The sequence below is a fragment of the Gadus macrocephalus genome, chromosome 22 (assembly GCF_031168955.1).
Source record: "Gadus macrocephalus chromosome 22, ASM3116895v1".
In the NCBI taxonomy this organism is placed as follows: Eukaryota; Metazoa; Chordata; class Actinopteri; order Gadiformes; family Gadidae; genus Gadus; species Gadus macrocephalus.
In genome coordinates this window covers 13138564-13160587 of record NC_082403.1, presented here as the reverse complement: position 1 = coordinate 13160587, position 22024 = coordinate 13138564, and the positions used below count along the sequence as shown (strand labels likewise).

Here is a 22024-nt window from a genome sequence, read left to right as displayed (position 1 = left end):
CTTGGTTCCATATTCCCCCTCTCTGAGAGAAATTCATGAAGAGAATGCATTTAATAATTTCATGGATGGAAACAGCAACATTACTTTGCCATTTATTTACTTTATTTTCTTCTTCTTCTTCCTTCAAAATGAAAAAAAAAAGCACAGAACACAGACCTCACCATGAACGCCATCACTATGGACGGCATCATCATTATGAGCTATTTTATCCTCATCATTAGGAGGAGAGGATGGACCCAACTCCAACAAGGGGGGGGGGGGGGGGGGGGGGGGCGGTCCATTTGTGTTTTAATCCAATTGCGTTTGATTGATGTGGCTGAGATCTTGCACTGAATCGCCGTCTCTGTGGTGGTGGGGTAGACGCGAGGAGCAGAGAGCCCAGGGGGTGTGTTTGCGTGTGTGTGCGCGTGTGTGAATGTGTGAGGTCAGGGCTACATGGGCCGAGGGATGTTTGCATGCAGTGTAGAAAAAAAAAGGCGGCTGACCTTTGTCTCCCAGCCATAACAACCACAGAGGACGCCGAGGTCGGCATTCCCCCTCCACACTCAGTCCCCTAAAAACGCAATCCCAATCAAATGCCCAAGTCAAAGACGCACCCCCCCCCCCGTCGCACCCCATCCAACAGAGACCCCCTGGTGACGTCCCTTGTTGTGGCTGTCATCACCAGCGCCGCATACTCACAGGCCGGCCCAGGCCTCCCGCGTCCCCTCAGCTGATAGCCGGTCACCGGTGGGGCAAGGGCAAAGTGGAAGCAGAGGTGGTGGCGGTGGCGGCGGTGGCGGTGGCGGCGGCGGCGGTGGTGGCGGAGCAGCCCTACATCACAGCCTTCACACGTCCATCAGCGGCTGCTCTCTGAAATCACTGTGACAAACGGCCCCACAAGCCAGACACATCTCTGGCGAATCGGGCCGCTGCGGGCTGGCCTTTACATCACCAGCCTGGCAGGATGGATGGCGGGGAGAGCGCACTTCGCCTTCACTTTCATCAACAAAATGGATGAGATGGGAGAACGAGTGGGATTTAAGGGGTCGGTTGTCTGCTGTGTTATTGGAGAAATGCTCAGTGTTTTTATTGTAGTGTTGCAGTCAGAATATATTTTCTGTGATTGAATTCCATTCAACTCATATTCTTTCCATTTCAAAATGTAATATTTAACTTTGCTCATTCAAAGAAGCCGGGTAGAACTGTAAGGATTGTCAGGAAGATATGCATAAAGAAAAAACATTATTTTAAAGAAAGTGAATTTGTTTTATTTCTCTCCCATAAATAACACTGAACAAGCATTGTACAGTGATAAATATCAATATTCATACACTCTCTGTAAAAATTCTGTTTTACAAAATACAGTTTATGTGTAATGCACTTGATACAGGTTTAGAAGTAATTCATGTTTCATAGTACCCCTGTGAGCCTCTTATATTCATATATATATTCATTTCCCTTGGTACCAACAGTTTAAATGTGCAGTTTTACAGCCCAGCCTCAAGTCTTGCATCAATATCTATGAAATACACGTCCTTTAGGAATAGGTTGTTGCATAACTATATCTAAGTAACTACAGCTGAGCTGACCAAAGAATACTTGAAGCCTTTAGTGTACAAACTGCTCCTTCTTTTACAGAAACTCTCCACAACCTCAAAAAATACAGTTGAATCCTAAAAAACATGATTCATGGCTGGTTACATACATCTCCCTCTGTGCTGTTGGATGAAACACTGTTCCAACCCCTCTTCTGCGTTGTGTTCCCGTCAACTACACAAACCCCAATCCTGCGCTGAAGCAGCCAGCTGGTGTTTCCATACGTGCTTCATCTGACCACAAGCCTGGGAGACCACTGGGTGGACAAAGGCAACTTTTCATGCAAAAGGAGGAGCAATAGGTTGATCGATAAACATACAGTAAACACGCTGTACATTGGAGGGGGGGGGGGGGGGTATAATTCAAGATCTTAAATCGCATTACAGGCATGGAAGAGAGGCTGATCCAGAAATCCCAGGAATGTTCTTATTTTATCCACTACATTTGAATAAGGAACCGATCAAATGTATTTTTGAAGCAACGATAATGACTCATAGGCTCACTAATTATGTTCCTAAAACCAATTATTGGATACAGTGGCAATTGGACAATATTGATGTGTTCAGACACCAATTTAAAAGGTAAATGCCATCTAGACAAAAAATAATAAATGTCAAACATTTTCTACCGCCTTTCAGAAGATACAGCATGGAATGTATTTGGGTGCGCATTTAATTGTTGCCTGTTTTTGAAAAACAAACCACAAAATAGACTGATTGTGAAAAATGTTGTGCACATTTTTCAGGTGTGTGTATAAAGAGGGAGGTGAAGACAGATAATGTGGATAGAGGAGCCCTTAATTATCTTCGACACAATGTCTGAGGAGCAGCATTACAATAATATATCTAATAGAAAATAATATGATCACATTCATCGATAAGTGTCCATATTGGGTTTGATTGTCGGCCTCCGTGACACACCAACCAGGACTGTCAAACTTGGCTGCAAGTTCACTGGGCAGTATGAAACTATATATAAGGTAAGGTTGTGGATTGTAAATTAAACTTAAATAAAATTAAAAAAAAATGGAGCTTCACTGCTGGATTGGTAAGTAAAAAGAAAAGTTCACATATAAATTATCATCAAATCTTGCCAACAATAGCAGGTACATAGAAATATGATAAGTCACATGTCCCCTCAACTGAAGTAGCGGGAAATACCATGGCACCTGATACGCATCGCCTCTATATGGCACTTATTAAAAATAACATCTCATCTGGCATGAACATCTAATAAGGTCACTAAAGAAATTAAACCCAAAACCAAAGTTTCCCCCATATCCGGCTATCCTTCACTGTGCTTAACTGCGTTTAGTTTTGGCTTTCGGAACTAAAATATGACATTCATGGTGCTTGTTCACCGGTACATTGCACAAAAAGGTCTGTGTGGTAAAGCTACCTAGCCTAGTCCAAGCAATAGCTAAGGAATACCTAAATTAATCTTTAAATAAATAAAAGAGAGAGAACAAAAATCAAACTCTTCCAACCGAATATAAAAAAACAGCCTCTAGGTTAAAAGGAAAATGTGTTTTAACTTAGGAGAGGGGAGCTGTTGTGGGTGGAGAGGGAATCATGCTGCACTTCAGCTGTCCTGGCAGGACATTTAGAAAATTCCTGCTGGGAATTTTGCTCTTCCTCCCATCTGTTCCTCACAGCCTAGAACACAAAAAAAATGATCCAGTAATACTGTGACTACGCCCAAGCAAACCAAGAATCCAAAAAATTACAATTCAAGATAATACTAAATTAATAAACTTACAGCCATGTCAATTAGCGTTGAATACCGAGACTCCCTGACGCAAACAAGGAAACCGTTTGGGGGGGGGGGGGGGGGGATTGGTGTCGAGGGGGTTGTTGTGGATGCATTGTGAAAAGGTGCATAGGTGGTCATCATTTTGACTCGGCAAAGGAAACCCCCGTTCCTCCGTGGAGGAAGTATCTAGATGCACATTCATTGTGTATGCAAATCAGTTCACTTTGCCTTGCAGTTCTGCTCATGAACATCAGTGTTCAATTGACAACTCCTGGAACAGAGCTGAGCAAGCAGCGCTGTGACGGGCTGAGGGTAGTGCCACACCTCCCGGACCGTCGCTGTCCCGACAAACACACACACGAACCGCAAACCTCCGCCTTTCCGGGCATCAGGACAATGTCTGCATAAAAATGTGCGCTGTTAGGAGGAGACGCTGTCTGCATCGACTCACTTGAAAAAAAAAAAAAAAAAAAAAAAAAACACAAACACAAACACGTTTTTTAGTTTTTTAACCGTTTGTCGTGGAAACGCTTTGCCCTTATTTGTGTAGTTTGAGGTTTAAAGGGAGGCACGCGCGGCGGTGACGGCCTTCTCTTAGCGTGCGTCTCGTGGCCGGCAGTCCAGTGTGCAGTAGACCGTGTGTTGGAGGGGGGGGTGGGGGGAGGCTGGGGGGGGGGGTGGGGGGGCGTGTCCTCTCAGACCACGTTGACGCAGTTCCCGCTGTTGGCCATAGCGGCCGCCCGCTTGCTGCAGTAGCTGAAGCCGCCGTGGTGGGCGGAGGTGCCGTTCATGCGCGAGCTCTTGAGCTCCATCTGGCAGGCGGCGATGGCGGCGTTGAGCTCCAGCTGGGCGCGGTGCACCACGTAGAACATCAGGCCGATGCTGATGACGATCTGCACGGAAGGGGGGGGGGGGGGGGGGGAATCAAAAACACTTTGGTACAGGTCTCGCCTGATGAATGAGACATGTCAGTGTAACCACTACAACCAATTAGTGCTTTATCGTTCACCAAGGCAACTAAGGCTTCATAACTATCTTTGGGTTGCTGGGGGGGAGGGAAGTGACCGTTACCAGAAATACTGGTTCAATGATTGCAACGCAGGTTTGACTGCAACAGGGACTTTTCTAATGAAGACATTGAGTGGATGACTTCTTAATGAAAAGATTTGAAAAGTGTACCCAAGCATTATGCGCAGTTGCAGGAATCCACGCTGCGTTACTAGTCTTGTGAGAAGAAGGTGTAAAGTTTTTTCTTGCAGCAGGAATAACATACAAACCAGCGCAGAAACGTTAAAACCTTCCCACAAAAATTCCCCTTCTTATACTTAAAACACTTGGCAAATGAAAAGGCTGTGTGTGAACAGCTCGGTGTTTGATCGTGCATGCCCGCACGCGAGAGAGAGAGAGTTCAGCTCGTCTCCCAACACACAAATGATGAATTCTGGTCCAAGGGGGAGGGGTAGAAGTAGGTACATACTGTAGTGTTTGCGTAAGCGTGCGGGTATGCGAGAGGGACAGGTGACCCTACGCTTCCCGTCTATGAGAATGCGAAGCATTGCGTCTTGAGGGCATGGGACAGGCATGGGAAGGACACCGTGTGACAGGTGTGTTCCGGCGTCTCCACCCACGTCTCACCATCGTCCCTCGTGCTGACGAGGTGGGGGCCTCGTCAACACGCCCCCCCTCCCCCCCCCCTATTGTCTTAGTGTCCGGACTTTCAAGCTCGACTCGAAATACGGTGAGCGGGCTAGGGTTCTCGCAGGGTGAAGGAATGCGAGGGAGCGTGAGGAGGGCCGGCCGTGTGCGGGCTCACCTGCAGGCTGAACACCAGGTAGCCGCTGACCCGCTGCTCGGCGATGACGTCCTCCATGGTGCGCAGGGTGGTGCCCAGGTAGGAGTTGAGCACCTGGGTGGGCAGCAGGCCCGCCGAGGACGCCACCAGGTAGTTTGGCAAGGACACGTCTGTGATCTGAGGGGCGGAGGAACAGGCTCCAGATTAGGTTCACAGATGGATGGATTACAAACACCTGGGGAGAAAAACACACCCAGATTGAAATCTGGGTGATTGTATGACTAATGTCCGATTGTATGACTAGATAACGGTGCCCTGAGGGTGACTCGATGGTTTCACAATATGTCCTGACGTATTGTGACATCGGTCCTGACATAGGTGACATATTGAGTGTGATCAGCCGTTACTAGCCGTTTTGAAACTCTTCGGACATCACAAATGGGCGTGCCCACCTAGATGTATGACGGATAGATGAGCAACGCTTGCTATAGTCCAATGGGTAGGCTGGTAGACTGATCTATCCACACTTGTGATGTCAGGACATTTTCAAAATGGTTTGTAACGGCTATCACACTCACACCTGGTGGTATAATGGTGGGCGGAGGTGCCGTTGTGACCTTGGGTGTCTTGAAAGGCGCCTCTAAATTAAATGTATTATTATATTATTATTATAATCTGTCAACTTTAAAGCAATTTAGCGTCAAGACTAAAAACACACATTGAATGGAGCATGGGGGATGAAACATAAAGAGGAAGAACATACAAACAGTCATTTGAATATGAACCCTTCCATAGAGATACACTAAACAATAAGCTCAAAGTACACACTGATACCAGCCCTGGTCTATGGTGACGATGGCCAGTCCCCAGCACCACTGTACTCAATAATCAACATGGCTACGTGTCACCATTCAACCGAGTCCGACCATAGGGATGACAAATGAGTGCTTGTGTGGGTGGACACGACCTTGGCACCGCCTCCGTCACCAAGGTGCGTGTGACTGACGCAGGTGTCTCCAGGGGGGGCAATGGGGCAAGCATGTTTGCCAACTGCCAAGGCGCTATCAGCTATGCCGGTAAGACACTAAAAAATGCCCAGAGCCCGAGCTGGGGTGATTCTTCTCATCATGGTCACAGCATTACAGTCCCACTGGACGAGGTCACCCGGCAGCACAGAGAGACCCACGTTAAACTTTAACTTAAATGACGCCATTATCCAAAAGGTTGTGTGTACTACAGACGGCTACTCGATTTAATAGCAAGGCATTTAGCCATCTGGCCTAGAAGCTGGGGCGTCTGCTTCAAAGAGGAGTGCCGTCCACACGGCGTGAAAGCGCCATGCGGGTCCACATCTACTCCCTGTCCAACACACGGCACATTTCTAGTCATATTAATATTCCTACCTATTCAACAATCTATGTCGGTAGATTGTAAAACGGCCATTATGTTTGTTTGTTTAAAAGGAAAAGGGGCTGCCTTAACTTTCAACCACCGGTACGATGTCATGTTCCCCCTCCCCATCATTTATAGCCTACTACAGGAATGGCTGGCTAGCGTTTCAATGTGGCACAATACAATCCCAAAGGATCAAATCAAATTCCTTTAATGTGACGTTCTGCAACAATTATCCATTACACTTGGACATATTACAGGAGTATGACGCCCTCTAAAAGGCGATTTCCCATCGTCTTCTAAGCGAGCCCCTGTAGAGCAGTGGTCTCACTCCCGCTGCCTCCTACCTGGGCTGTGGGTAGTACATGCCCGCCCTCCTCCCACACAAGCATCTGTGCGGAGCTCTTCTGCAGCTGTCGTGACTCTACAACTTGGCCAGGACATGGGTGTCCCCGGCTTGGTCAGGGCAGGGACACCAATGGGTATTTTTACAGCTACCCGGTGAATTCCAACGTCCTGCGGCTTGCAGAACTCGTACAACGCAAACACACAATAACGGCCTGTTTCAACACAACATCCAGATATACATGAACAAATATGAATTTGAATAGGTTTGACCTAGTTTCCATTTCATGGTATGAATAGCAAGGCTGTTTTCGTGTTAATAAAGAAATGCCATAGGCGAGGGTAAGCCGACACCAACACCACAATCCATCTAGCAGGTGAGCACGTGATGAATCGTCCTGGCCTATTTAAGAACTCATTCTCCATCTATTTAAGCACCACAAAATGGATGAGGCCAGGATAGCTGTGTGATAATATTACAGAGAGGCCGAATCTGTCAACCTCATCCTGAAAAGCTCTGCAAAGTCTTCCTTCAATAGCATCCCATTGTTTTGCCAAGCGTTGCAGTTTGTGTTTGTGTGTAGTTTTGGGTTACCGGCATTAATGCAGCATTCACTTCAGTAGAACAGAAAGAAGGGGCACTTTGAAAGGCAGCCACGTCCACAGAATGTGCTTACCAAGGACAGACCATGCAACAACGGGCATCATCCTACCTGATTCTGTAAACCTCGTGGCAGGGTTAAGCACTGCCACCATGTACTACATTATTTGGACAAACTTGGGTCTCATTTCACATAATCCATGCCCAAAGCAAAGCATTTTCATATACAGCATTAATCAGCCCAGTTAAAATGGCTGAATGCAGAAGGGGTTGATCAAATCCCACAGATGTGGAAACTCAAAAGAAAAACACTTGAGTACTTCTTTAAATTCTGTCAATTATTTAGTGACCGAAAGTTCGAGATTACCTCCGAATATTTGTCCAATACGGGAGCCAATCACTTCATCGCAATCATTTTTTTTAAATGTTTGTTTCACTAACAAAGTACAGTGTGACTGTGAACGCTAACTGTACCCAGTGAACGAAGAGAAGCTAAGACGCTTCACAGTGTACTGTACGACGGAACCAGACAAATCAGTTAGGGGGAGGAAGGTTTTCACATCCCATTTGACAGATTAGATGGAGCGGAGATGTGACCCGTCAAGTATGGGGACTTGTCATGTAAACGCCTCTTAACCTGATTATCCAGTTCACATCTGCCACATCAGACCACAGTAGATGAGAGTTTTGTATCCGGGAAAACGTCCAGAAATTCACAGAATCGTTGATTAATAAAGATCTATTTCATGTGTTAAAAGAGCTCATTAGTCTCTTATTTTTAGACAGGCGCAGGAACAGCAAGAAGCAAAAAAGGCGTTTGTAACCAGAATAACCACACCAACAGTCTCTGTCAATTTAGGAAGTGAACTTCATATTAACTCAGCGTTTATTCTAAGTTTAACAGTGATCCCTCCAAAGTAAGCTCATCCCTGCTCTCCAAACGCGAGTCAAGTTGACTGGCTGTTGTCAAACCCAGAGGAACGCCCGACCTTGACTGCTTGTTTCCGGGAGTCATCAAGGGCGTCCAGTGTCAGATGTGTGAGCATGCAATAGCCCCCAGCAAGCTGGAATACGGCTACAGCTGGAACTACGGGTATAGGCTTAACCTCACAAGATGAATTCCACAATGGGGAAAACCAGTGATAAAATGTTGACAGTTAAACCAGTTTAACCAGCCAGATTAGCGAAACACTTTAACCAAATGAAATTATTATGAACATAGTATGACTAACTGTTCTCATGTGTGTGGTAGGAACCCTAGAACTTTATGTACTAGACAGATTTGATAAATTAGAGATTAAATGCAAAATACTGTCTGACAAGTATTAAACCATCACCAACATAAAGTCCATCCTTTCATGCAATCTTTAATCCAAGGGGCACGTGAAAAAAAGCCCCTTTTAAAAGGGAAGGAAACAGCCCTTTCATTTCAAGCATTGAAGACGGCAACAATGGTGGGACAAACCATAATATGTTCTCTGAATTACACTTAATGTGACAATAAAATTTGATGTCATATCCAATAGTAATGAGAATTAGGGAACCACATTTAGAAATGCAATAGAACACAAGTGTAGTCTTTATCAACATGGGTGGGTCTGCCAGCACCACTTCCTTTTCAAGAGAACCCATTTGGTGTATGCGTCGTTGTCACATGCAGTGTAACGATCTGACTGGTCTATGTTTCCATAGTAATGCAACTAATGAAAGCATGCTAGTAGCAGGTCAATGTATGATGACGTGGGCAATGACGGTCGTTTGCACGCAAGATCACTGTTGTTGACTCATTTACCTGCTTATACAACTACAGGCCTTTTGGGAACTTTGCAATATTGCTGTAATTTAGTTGAATGTAGTACTTTTTTCATCTCTCCAATTCACCACATTGTCCGGTTTCAATCATTTTAATATGTCTTAGGCTGATGGTGAATTTGCCTTATTCCTATTCACTGCTTTACCTTAACATGGAAAAGAGAGAGCTTAACAGCTAAGGGGTTAGTACGGACCCACTGTAGTCCCTGCCTCTCAACATGTTCTGTCTAGGTACCACTGATATATTAAGAATCCTATCCTCTGCTCAACCCTGCACTGCTCCAGAACCTTCGAACCGATCGTCTACCACAGACAGACCTCGTTCATGACGTACTATTTACAGATATCACTGAGAGAAGAGCAGACGGAATAAATCATTGATGTGGTGCATGAAGGTCACTGGTCTGGGGTGAGGGGAGGGCAGATGTGAGAGGTACAGTGCTGTTGTTGCAGAAAGATGTTCTACTGGGAGAGGGCTTAACCTTTTCTGTTTGCAGAGCATGGTGTTGCGTTACCTTGACCTATAATTTGGCCAGAACTCCGGGACCACCAACGTGAATAGGGCTGACTGGGTGCAGTGTCTACAGGTAGGCTACCATTTCAAGGTTGCTTAGATTAAACTGTGAATGTGAAGCAGACAGTGCAGCTTTACATGTTCAGTGAGACCATGTTTCCTTATGCACTACCTGTTACTACCCCACTACCCCAGAATATGTTATTGTTACATTTAAAAAAGAAAATGCTTCAGAATGTTCTTCAGAATTATATGTTTTTAGAATGATAATATATAGAAATCAGAGAAAGAAAGACACGGTTAAGTTGTTTTATTTGTGTTAAATAAAAATATATAAAATAGAGAACGAGAAGTCCCTAAGGAGACTTCCTGGAAGCAGACTTTATTGCTCGACAACAACTAATACAAATCTGAACCGGTTCTCCAATAATTGACACAACTGATTCTTGGCCAGCCCTCCCAGATTGCATGGTTTCATCCTTATCTCTGACGATAAATAAAGTACTGATGACTCTGTTACAATTTAACTGCCTGTTGTCATTCCTGTGTTGCTACAGCAATATTGGAGCGATGGTGAATTGAAGCCATAACGTAACGGCATAACTTAGGGACATCTAGGCATGTCTTAGGGACCAAACCTTAGGCCTAGATAGGGCTGAGACTATTTATTATGTTGGCTGTGAACTGTTTAGCCTTAACATATAGGACCCATGTCTGGAACAGTCATAGTGTCCACATTGGTTGTCCATCTAAGGTGACAAACACACACCATATCATAATCGTACTTTAATTGACAGGGTGACATCTTATTCACATTGCCAAGAACCTGTGTTGCTGTCACAGAACAAAGGATAGGAATGCCAACTTATGATACAAAACATAGGGGCATTTAAATCACATTATCCAAGCGGGATGCAATGTGGAAAAATGAATACATATAACTGGTGGATGCTAATGATAATAATCAAAATATTCACATAATAAGAGGTAGGGAAAAAGTTGTACAAACACACACACACACACACACACACACACACACACGGGAAAAATATATTAAACTCACCGAAAAAACTGCATTTTGGAGCCCAAACGGTATGGGTGTCAATCTTGATAAGGCCACAACTTTGAGTCCGCTCCCTCCCTCCACCACTCGTATGACAGCGCTCAGCTGCTCGCTGTTCCCGATCTTGTTCAGCACCCACTCGGTCAACAGCCGCTTGCACACAATGTGCGCCACGAAGGTCCCGATCAACACACCCACCATGACGAGTCCCAAGCCCAGCACAAATCCGTACAGGTACCCCGCTGCCACGTTAAGTACAATATACCCCCAGCTACAGGGGAACGACACGAGGATCAATCCGACGATGAACAGCAAGGCTCCCACGGCGCTGTCCAATCCCTCCACCCAAAGCAGCAGATCCTTGAGATACTGCCGCACCAGGGCCACGGAAGAGAAACACATTGCCGTAAGGATGCACGCAAGCACGGCGCTCTTGAAGCAGCAGGCGGTGATGCAGCACGGATGACGAGACTCCCCGACGCCGGGGAAAGACACGCCATCGCCAATGTTAACTTCAGAGTCCCCGGCTTCGGACTTCCCGTTGCCCGCTGTTCTCTCCTCGAAGGCGCTGCATATCAAAATGTCAATTTTGTCACACTCGTCGGTAGCAGACCTCTGGAGCCAGCGGTTGATCTGTATCTGAGCTTTGCCTACGGCATGTTTGGCGAGCTTGGTGCCCAGATGCAGGGTTGTGGACCCTGCCAACCACATATTGGCCCCCGCGGATTGGGTTTGGGGACGAGCTCAGACGACCCGTATGCGATGAAGACAGATGTGGCTCAAGCAGTCCAGTGGGACATTCTATCTCGTTCCAAGCAAGTTGAAGTTTTATGAGCAGATGGCTTCACTCGTAGGCCATCGCTTTGTAATGGGTCTGTGATGAACCAGAGACCAGTCCCCTACATCTGTGTGGGCGTTACGATAGGTCACTTTTATCTCGGGTAAACGAGCTGTGAACCCTTCCAGCTGAATGAATTATGAATGCCATTTTCATAAAGACATTCTGCGATGCACGTCTTATTCCCCGTTGTCATTGCGAATTATATACACTTTATTCTCTATTTAATGATAGAATGATGGTAAATAAGAGAAGTACGAACTGAGAAGAAAGTGTGAGGGTCAATGGTCAAACGACTCAACCATTACCCGTGAACGGCTTTAAGGTAAGAAGGCGATGGAGTTCTACTTTTAAGACTTCAGCTCAAGCCCTGATCTCTTCACCCAGCTAACAGTAGCATCAGTCTTCGCTAACTTACTCTCGGCTCTAGCTAGCAGGCTGCATGGATAACAAAATCCCCCTGTCCATCGTGAAGTCAATGCTCTGAAACAGACCTCAGGTTTCCCGTTGCCCGCTCCGGTCAAAATCTGCGCACAGAAGTCGTGTAAAGCGATGCTGTTTGTTTTGGTCTCCAGCTGAGTGTCTTATTTCTCGCTTCGCTTTCCACCGTGGACACTGTTGGAGCTGTATTTCATACCCACCACTGTTTGTGTCCCAGAATGCCAAATATCCATACCCACGTGATCGTTACTGTTCTTATCCAACCAGGAGCCTGCAAACCATATCGCGAGAAAGCAACATTTCGTTGGTATTGTGCTGCGTTCAAGTAAAATTGAACTAACTGTGCCGCGTTCCTGCATAATTGGACCAACTATAACTGATACTCTCCCGATTGATAATAAGGAGGAAATATTTATTGTTTATTATGCAAACAGTATATATTGGTGCCCCTCTGTAACCCGTATTTCCACCCCGCATACATTTGTTGATGTATGACGGGGAGCGTGATCCATTCCAATATGGAGCAAGTGTACAGTGGTTATGGCATAGAATTACAAACTCGTACAGCAATCACAACAATCCTCCTGATACACAGGCCTATAATCGCCGTGTGCTCAAATATAAAGGCATTTTTTTGTGGTTATATTTTTGCTTTGATTAGCGCATTTGTGTGCTTTCGAAGTTATCCACTAGATGGAACTGTTTCAACCAATTTTCCTTTTAGTCGCCAGAATAATCAGTCGAATTTTTGAGGCAATAATAACCGGCTTATCTGGGCGTTTTTCATTAACATTTCTGCTCAATCGTAGGAGAGAATAGGGTAAGAAATTTAGCAAAAATAATAAACATCCCTCCAATAAAATTGAATCCCTATGTTCACTCGATAACTGCATCCTCATGAATCTATTCGAAGAGCATGTGTATATTTTTTATATTCATGATTCTATCATCATTTTACTGAAGTGAATCCATATAAATCAAGAACCCTACACCGTCAAATTGGTTTGACATCAGAATGATTAACATCATTATGGCCTGAATAGCATACTTCATCAATCAATAATTCAAACAATTCCTTTATAAAAAGGGTTAACATGTCCAGTTACTGAAATGTATTGAATAGCTTTTTAAAAATAATTCACGTCCTTCATATAACTTTCTTTTGAATATTACGATTCAAAATATTAGATATTTTAAAAATAATTCCGCCTTCGGCAAGCAACAGCCAGAGCATCTTGCGTGTGATCGTCATTGCACGTGGGACGCGCTCATATGAATACAGAGACGCGCTTTGAACAACCTGCGGCACAGCAGAGTTTAGACTCACCCATGCACGCTGTGACCAATACGCTCCAAAGCAACGTTTCATCTGAGTGGAATTTAAAAAGGCATTGACTCAAATACATTCATTTGTGATTTATTATTAAGGAAATACAATCGAGAATGGATAGTTCCGAAGAGGTACAGTCCATTTCCGAAGAAGCGAGCTCTCCACCCGAGCTAAAAAGAGGAATGTCAATTTTTCTTGATGTAAGTAGGCTGTGTTTGTGTACACACTATATAGAAACGTTATTATGTTTTTTTATTATTACTATCGACGTGAACTAAACTTCAGGCACTTGTTAGTAAAGGTGATTTTAGTTTCGGAAATTTGAGTTTACCTTTCTATATTAAATGGAAATGATCGTGATTGTTATGATAAATATAATTAACCTCACTGTTTAATGGTTCCAAGTAGTGGTATGTGGATTTAACATGGCAGAGCTTTCATTTTAACACCACATATTACTTGTACACTGGCTGGCCAAACCATCAGTAAATGGAATTGATTACAACGTTAAACTATCTTTTTTTTCTCTGCTCTGTTTTGGTAAAAACAAGCCAACTTTTTTTTCTAGGATAGTTTTGATGATTTATTTTAGCCTAGCTCGCTTATACATAAATTATAATCCAAATGTGCCACCATTTAATATCAATTGATGGAGAATCAGTCAAATAAGATCAATACATCTATAAAAAAAAAAGAGCACAGCAACCAGACATGTCAATAGGGCTCCTTGAAGCAGACATAGAAACAAACGACCGATAACACTATAGAAATAATTGCATATCTTTTCTACAAAGCAATCAAAGCGTAGCTTTGGTGCTTTTCTCCCAAGAGCATGGGCTCTCCTTTATGACCCGTCACAGATCCCCGTCTTTGCAGGCTTCCTATGCACCACTTAATGATGTGTTCCCCTCTCTCCTTTGCTCCCATCACGTTTGATGCCTGCCATGAAACTGTGGTGTTGATGTGTACCCCAAGGACAGATGAGATGTGACCCGGGAATGTTTAGGTCCTCTCCCATGGTGTCTCCCCTGGTGTTTCTCTCGCTCTCTCCAAGTTCTTCGATCTGCTACCTTTGCTGCATGTGTCAGCTGCCGTATCGTTTCATCATAACCCCAAGGCGGGGGGCGGGCACACATGGTTCAATTAATTTTGAATGGTATACACGCTGTTGTTGGTTGATGGCGTAGAAGAGGACACAAATGAGGAGGAGAGGAGAGTAAAGGAAATGAGAGGAGAGGAGAGGATTGCAGGGGAGAGTTGATGACATGAGAGTAGAGGAGAGCAGAGGAGCTAAGGGAAGAGGAGAGGAGAGGAGAGGAGGAAAGAGGAGTGGTGGGGGAAATAGATAAGATTGGGATGGATGAAGAGAGGGGACTAAGGAGGCAAGTGGATGAGAGGATGTAAAGGGAGGATGCAGCAGTGAGGAAAGGAGATGAGATGACAAAACTTATCACAGTGAGGTGATGTCTCGGTTCCTCTTGAAAGAAAAACACATTACAAACACAAGACAAAGTCAGCGGCAGTACTTGTAGCTGTTCTTGACTTGTTCATTTCTAAGCTCATGTGGTCATTGCTTGTCACTTTCCTCTCTCCTGGACTCTGGGACAGAACAATCCATTATTTATAGACTGGGTGTGATCGATGATACATTGAATCGCACAAATGGGCAGTTGTGCACGCCGATGCACACACATACACACACACACACACACACACACACACACACACACACACACACACACGCACACACACACACACACACACACACACACACACACACACACACACACACACACACACACACACACACACACACACACACACACACACACACACACACACACACACACACTCTCAAAAGGGCATAACAATTTAATATGGAAAGGGAATTACTAGTGGAAGTCATTTTTTTCAAAGGTGCACATGAAGAAATGTCCACAAGAATTTTTTTAGATGATATTAAAAATTCTCTTCTGTTTTCAGATCCTTCGGAGAGCTGATAAGAATGGTAAGAAAACACGTTCACACAAACAAACACATAAACATCACACACACTTGCTTAATATTAAGTCTATTGCCTGTCGTGCATCAGAATAACTGAATGGTTTTTCAATTAAATTCTGATCATGTCTCTAGTGATACACTTTCAGTTTCCATGGAAACAGGGGACTGACCATGCCCTGCCATGTTCAGTGTTAGAGAACAAAAAAACAAATTCTGTCCAAAATGTTGTCGTAAATGATGGATGAGCATTGCTCTGTAGCAATGAATGTATTACAATGTGATGTGGTGATAAGTTAGCTGCATGGGCTTGTTAGATGGTTTCAAATTAAAACTTGTATATGTCGTTATTGTTTCATCATTATTTATCATAATCATCATCTTCTTCATCATCATCATCATCATCATCATCCGCATATTCGATCATAGTTTAATTTGTAGCAAATGTTATTCCCTCATATAGTCCGTTATTAGAGTTAATGGTTTGTGAAACACAATACTATGAATCGTCCGATGGTGGTATGCCTCAAAGGAAACAGAAACCACTTGTCGTAGTGATTTTTAAATGATTTTGATATGATCCATTCATGTTGTTTTGACCCAATGTACCATATTGGACTGGGTTTGATTTTAGGGGATGTGAGAGTTCATGAGCGTTCATACCTATCCTTACGATTATTGTCAATGTATTTCAATATAAATGTATCAAGGAATATATTTGTTTAGAGTATTTGTTTGATCTGTTGACTTATGTTTCTTTTAATGACTTATTTTCTATTTTTGATGAAGATGTAGCACCCAACAGAGCACTAAAGGTCTTCAATAAATAAGCCTGCTAAATAGATGATTATGTACCATGATTTAGTTTGGAACATAATACATATAATCACATAATATGTATAATAGGCTTCATATTATATCTTAATAAAACACCTACCTTAGGCTCAACAGAATGTAAAATGCATTATTGTTATAGATTGTTCAAAGACCATTTAAATGAAAGCTTTTAAAATATGTCATTGTGTTAACTTTACTTCTTGATCGTTCACACCCAATAACTAAATTAATATTAATTTGATGCATTATCCCATGCTGTTACTAATTGCAGGGCATGGGGAAGTGACAAGTGACAGGGACATCAGACCTTTTGCGTTATGTTTTAAGACACTCAGGAGGCTGTATTTAGTGAAGCCATGAGTCACCGTTTGACTCTGATGACATGGTTTGTTAAGGACCTGAGGAGCCGAAGAGTGTGTCTGTGTGTGTGTTTGTTTGTGTGTGTCTGCATGTTTGTGCGTGCGTGTTTGCGCAAATCCCAAAAGTGCTCCTCTTACAGCCCTGGTGACTGCTTCACCTGACACTTGTCAATGGGACATGACTCAAAAGGATACAGAACTCTCCACTCATGCCTCTTGACCGTCCTTCAAATGAAGTTGTGTAAATCTAAGTGGACAACATTTGAAGGGCTCAAACCCTTATTGCAGCCTAACCTCTAACATCCTTGAGCAAGAAGCCATAGCCCCTTCCAGCTCCTTTGCTAAATGGCTTAAGTAAGTAGTAGAAGCAGGCTTAAAATAAATTAGTAAACATGTGAATACATTAACTTGGAGTGAATGAATGATTGAATGCTCAGGGGTCGGCTGGCATAACCTTGACCCAGAAGAAGAGCCAAAATGGTCGCCACATTGACCGGCGCTGTCGTCTCCTCATCTTGCTGAACATTCTTCCCATCTCTCCCTTCTGTCCCCAGATGATGGCAAGCTCTCCTTGGACGAGTTCAGGGCCTACTTCTCTGACGGGGTGCTGACCGCCGAGGAGCTGAGGGTGCTCTTTCACACCATCGACACCCACAACACAGAGTGAGTAGACGACCCAGTGTGAGTAGACGACCCAGTGTGAGTAGACGACCCAGTGTGAGTAGACGACCCAGTGTGAGTAGACCTGGTCCGGCTCCCTCTGCTTTCCTGACCCTGTTGATATTGCGTTTATTTATTGATGCCAGTGGCGGATGTGGAGTCCGAGAGAGAGAGAGGGATAATGGGGGAAGGTGTGAAATGGTGAGCTGTGAAACACAATCCAATTAAGGCTCACTCTGAGCTCTGTTTATTGGTATCACTTCTGACTGAAATCATTCTGTTTACTTTTCAGGCAATTCACTGTTTTAAGCAAAGATGAAACAGATAACGTTAAAGGAAAAGTGATGTCTCTTAATATGCAGAGATAGTACAATTTATAGTATTGTGTAGCTGATCAAGTTATTTTGAAATCCGTAAAAAATAAATTGTACGAAATAGTGGCATACTGGTATATATTCCAGTTTGATAAAAATAGAACACGATTTTTGATCTCTTTGATCTATTAGCCGTCACCCCTACCCTCTCTTCATGTCCGCTCTCTGTCTCTCTCTCTCTCTCTCTCTCTCTCTCTCTCTCTCTCTCTCTCTCTCTCTCTCTCTCTCTCTCTCTCTCTCTCTCTCTAATCATGTGATAGTCCATCGTCAAGTTGGATATACATAGTAGGAGAGTAGAATATACTCTCTAAAACCGGCTTACATAGTAGACAGTTGTACTAGCAATGTGCAAAACTTTCCATCAAAGGAAAAATAACTTTACATCTGCATTAATTTATTCTCACTTCCTTCCCTTACTTGTGACCGAGGTAGCGTATATTGCAGATGTAAGATTTAGCGTACATTGGAATGTGAAAAAAGTTTTTATGATTGTGTTGTGTTCTCTTTATTTTCAGTAACGTGGATACTGATGAATTGTGTGGTAAGTTTTTTAAGATATGAATATCAACTGAGATTATTTGTGTTGCTGTAGGCACAATCAGGGTTGGAAGAGAGACTGAACCCCTTCTTGGGGTTATTTTGACTCAACCTAATGCTAAAATGACTTGCTTTATTCCCAGGTAGGAAAACTGGTGAACTTGGGGTAAAAGTAAATTTTGCAGATGGTCCAATCACTATGAAATATAATTTGAGCAGGTGTAACTAATGAGGGAGTGATGTCCGTTGTTATCAGTGGGGAACGCATCCACATGTTGAACGCCTTACATATGTTTGGGTTTTTCCTCTCAGCTGTCGGATTAAAACATACTGTGTTCTCTCAAATTTTTTCTGTTCAAAAGAGTACTTTTCCCAACACCTGGGCGAGTACGAGAATGTCCTCGGTGCATTGGAAGATCTCAACATGTCCATCTTGAAGGCCATGGACAAAACCAAGAAGGTACGATGACCGAGTCAGAACTGCCCCAACCCCTGTGTGTACTGGTGTGTGAGTGGGAAATGTGTGTGTGTGTGTATGTGTGAGGGAGAAGCCCCTTTTCCATCAGATAACCACAAGCCCTTTGGATGATAAAATCGTGTGTCTGTGTGTGTGTGTGTGTGTGTGTGTGTGTGTGTGTGTGTGTGTGCGTGCGTGCGTGCGTGCGTGCGTGCGTGCGTGCGTGCGTGCGTGCGTGCGTGCGTGCGTGTGTGTGTCTGTGTGTGTGTGTGTGTGTGTGTGTGTGTGTGTGTGTGTGTGTGTGTGTGTGTGTGTGTGTGTGTGTGTGTGTGTGTGTGTGTGTGTGTGTGCAAAACCTTATTCAGGACAAATGTCCAGGTATAACCGGGGTCAGAGATGATGTGAGTTGATTTACTCTCTCTGTGTCCCCATCAGTAACCCGATGGCGCCTACAATTCCCACAAACCACCTGTATCTTTTCAGATCTCCCATTAACAGCATTACCATTACAGAGTCTATCCCAATCTTTTTCATGTCTCTAATGAGCCTCTGGATCAAACATGAACAGATGCCTTTCTGACCGCGGAACCCCTGAGAGACCTTTGAGCAGCGCGTTTTGATCAAAGTCTGTAAATATCTCAATTTTCATTCTGGCATAAGTGCTCATGAATTGGAAGTGATACAGTGGTACAGCCGTACAGCGTTATAGAGACGCTATGCGGTACGTTATGCATGTGAAAGTCTCTACCATGAAATATTTTCATGGAACACGAGGAGTTCTTAATGTGGTCATGTGTGTTCTTGAGTGAAAGATTATTATTCTGTATTTTTAAGGAGTCCCTTTATATTTATATATATCTTAACATTTAGATTGACTCTAGGTCATGAAGGTCATTAGGGAGCTGGTATATGAAATGCCATTTGAATCAGTATTAAACTAACAAATACATACATACATAAATATGCCCTAGAAATAAACTAATCTATGAACTAAACCCTGAAATAAATGAATAATTGATGATAAATACATAATAGGATTTTATCCACATTTATTTCACAGCTCTTGGCATATACATAATACTTACATAACTCTAGCAGTTCTCACTTAGGTCCAATGGCTGGAGAAAGAAGGAGCAAATCTAAAAAAAGATATATATAGAGTCAAATGTGTGACCCTGAGGTCATCTGGAGAGTGAACACTAACGCGTCGCACCGTGCCTCGTTCCTCCGGTGTTTGAGCCTTCGAGGGTAAGCTCCTTCTGATTGGCTCTTGTGAGCTGACGCCGTGTAACATATCCAATGGGTGTATGTATGAGCACTCCTTGGGGTTCAAATGGGTATCCATGGATACTGGTTTCCATGGATACAATCTGCTCCTATGGGCAGTGGCCGCTGCACCAGGCCCCTTTGGTATTTGACCGACGTTGATGTCTCAGGCCCTCTGAGTCACTTCTACCTCCACCTGTCCACCTTACCACGTCCTTATATGGGCATACTGAGGGACTAGATGGGGTTTGTAGCCCAGAGGAGTCCTCAGACCTGGTGAGGGCATTACATGGCATTCCAGGGCTGGCTTGTAGTACAATTATTCAACATGTGTGCAGCCGAAAGTCGGCGCTGAATTTAACAGCGGCCTTGTGAGCCCAGCCTGCCATCACACCGTCAGAAGAGGGCTGGATGTCCTGATTCAAAAGGTGTCAAATGGGTTTCTGGTCCAAATCTGCTGCAGCGCTAGAAGCGCCCGGAGACACGGTAGCACCATGGATGTGTTATAAGACACGCCATGTAGCCGCGGTGCTTACATCTGCCAGACGTTTAGTGGCTTCTCAATGGACAGTTCTGCTGTTGATGGGAATAGAAAGGGCTTGGAAATACATGTGGAATAATGAATAAAATCCCTTTCATCAATAAAGTTGTCCTTTGATAGTCACAATAAATCAAAACCTACTTATTATTTATTTAACTATATTGACTCATTTATATATTTCTGGATTGATTTCATATGCAAAATTATATTGCCTAGAGGTCGACTGCGGAGAGGGAGATTGAAGCCAGAACCTTGATGAGATGAGAGACTAACACCCGACCCCCTTGAGTCTAGAGTCTCTAGAGAATTCTAGAAGAACCGAGGTCTAGTTTGTGGTCTAGCCTCGTGGGATCCCATGGTGAACTGGGAAACAGAGGGAAAAGAACAGGGAATGGATGAGACAGTTGGCTGACAGAGAAGTGACGAGAGAATTGACAGGATAAGTGACAAGAGGAGGGAATAAGAGTGAGAAAACAGTAGTAAGACAGAGATGAACGACGACACCTCGTCGTTCAAAACAAATCATTTTTCTTACAAATCGTGAAAAAAACGTTTTTCTTCCAATTGTTCTCAAAATATCTTCAAAAGATATTAAGTGATACATCTGCTGGCCTCCCCCCTGCCTCCCTCCTCCTTCCAATCCCTTGAGGTTCTCATTGTGTGTGTTTTATCGAGCGCAGAAACGATTGAATTCAGACTTCAGTGTGTCCCCGGTGAAGGCACAGCCCTCTGCTCTCAGCTCACTGAGAGCTGCTGTGTGCGAGTCAAGCAGTTCACTCATCAGCGCTACTCCTCCAGAGTGCAAATATGGACACGTTCACCATGGCTCACGTGACTTATCGTAGCATCTGTTTGCCACCGCAAAGCCCAGAGGTCCATGAATAAATATCACTCACGCTACATTTAACAGTCACTTATGCAATGACTTGGATACAAGTCAGAGTATATTTTTCCAAACGTAAAGTTTAAAATAAACTGTAGTGCCCAAATGCAGCTCGTACAGAACACATTTAGGACAAAGATTAGGAGTCATCACTATACCGGGTTGCAGAACCACAGGGCCAGAAACCAAATTCTCTGGTTTCTGAATCATAAATCATAAATTAATTCATATTAATGTGTTGAGAAAAATGTTACCCATGTGTACTCTGTAAATCTCTGACCATAGGTCAAATCTGTGCCTATTTGAATTAAACCAGTAGATACAAGAGTTTTCGTGGAGTGCATGGAAAACCCAACCTTTCAAACTGATAAGGGAGTACCTGACACTCAAGAGCAAGGAAGGGGCGCCATGTTTAAAGAGAACAGGGAGGGCAAAGAAGAGAGGGAACTTGTGGCAGAGACGTGTGCAGAGGCGGTCCTCTGAAGCCGTGGCATCCTCGACAAGGGCAGAGCCGCCGCCCCACAGAGGAGCTGCCACTCAGGAACCAGAGTGGCAGATAAAGCGTGCGGGGGGGGGGGGGGGGGGGGGGGGGGGGCGTCAGAGCTGTAGCCTCCATCAACCTACCCTCCACCATCTTACCCTTCGTCGTGC

The 22024-nt window shown here is 44.0% G+C and overlaps 2 protein-coding genes across 2 annotated transcripts in view; one reads left to right on the top strand and one right to left on the bottom strand.

Annotated features, from left to right (window-relative positions):
• Positions 1-1224: 1224 nt before the first annotated feature.
• On the bottom strand, positions 1225-12376 carry tmem64 (transmembrane protein 64). Its single transcript, XM_060043108.1, has 3 exons — positions 10850-12376; positions 5144-5299; positions 1225-4223 (listed from the first exon to the last, which is right to left on the bottom strand). The coding sequence occupies exons 1-3, from the start codon at positions 11558-11560 to the stop codon at positions 4026-4028; spliced, it is 1065 nt and encodes a 354-aa protein (XP_059899091.1). The 5' UTR covers positions 11561-12376; the 3' UTR covers positions 1225-4025.
• Positions 12377-13223: 847 nt separating this feature from the next.
• necab1 (N-terminal EF-hand calcium binding protein 1) overlaps positions 13224-22024 on the top strand; it is a 25569-nt gene continuing 16768 nt past the window's right edge. Inside the window, exons 1-5 of the mRNA XM_060044163.1 lie at positions 13224-13658; positions 15442-15466; positions 17210-17318; positions 18205-18230; positions 18589-18686. Coding sequence (XP_059900146.1) covers positions 13572-13658; positions 15442-15466; positions 17210-17318; positions 18205-18230; positions 18589-18686 — 345 coding nt within the window. The 5' untranslated portion in view covers positions 13224-13571. The remainder of the gene's footprint in view (positions 13659-15441; positions 15467-17209; positions 17319-18204; positions 18231-18588; positions 18687-22024) is intronic.

Bases quoted from the DNA above. Each gene is read 5' to 3' on its own strand.
- tmem64 (XM_060043108.1), bottom strand. From the start codon at position 11,560: ATGTGGTTGGCAGGGTCCACAACCCTGCATCTGGGCACCAAGCTCGCC. The intron at 5,300-10,849 runs GTGAGTTTAATA...TCCGCCCCTCAG, and splicing joins TCCAAAATGCAGTTTTTTCG to ATCACAGACGTGTCCTTGCC. The intron at 4,224-5,143 runs GTGAGCCCGCAC...CCTTCCGTGCAG, and splicing joins ACCTGGTGTTCAGCCTGCAG to ATCGTCATCAGCATCGGCCT.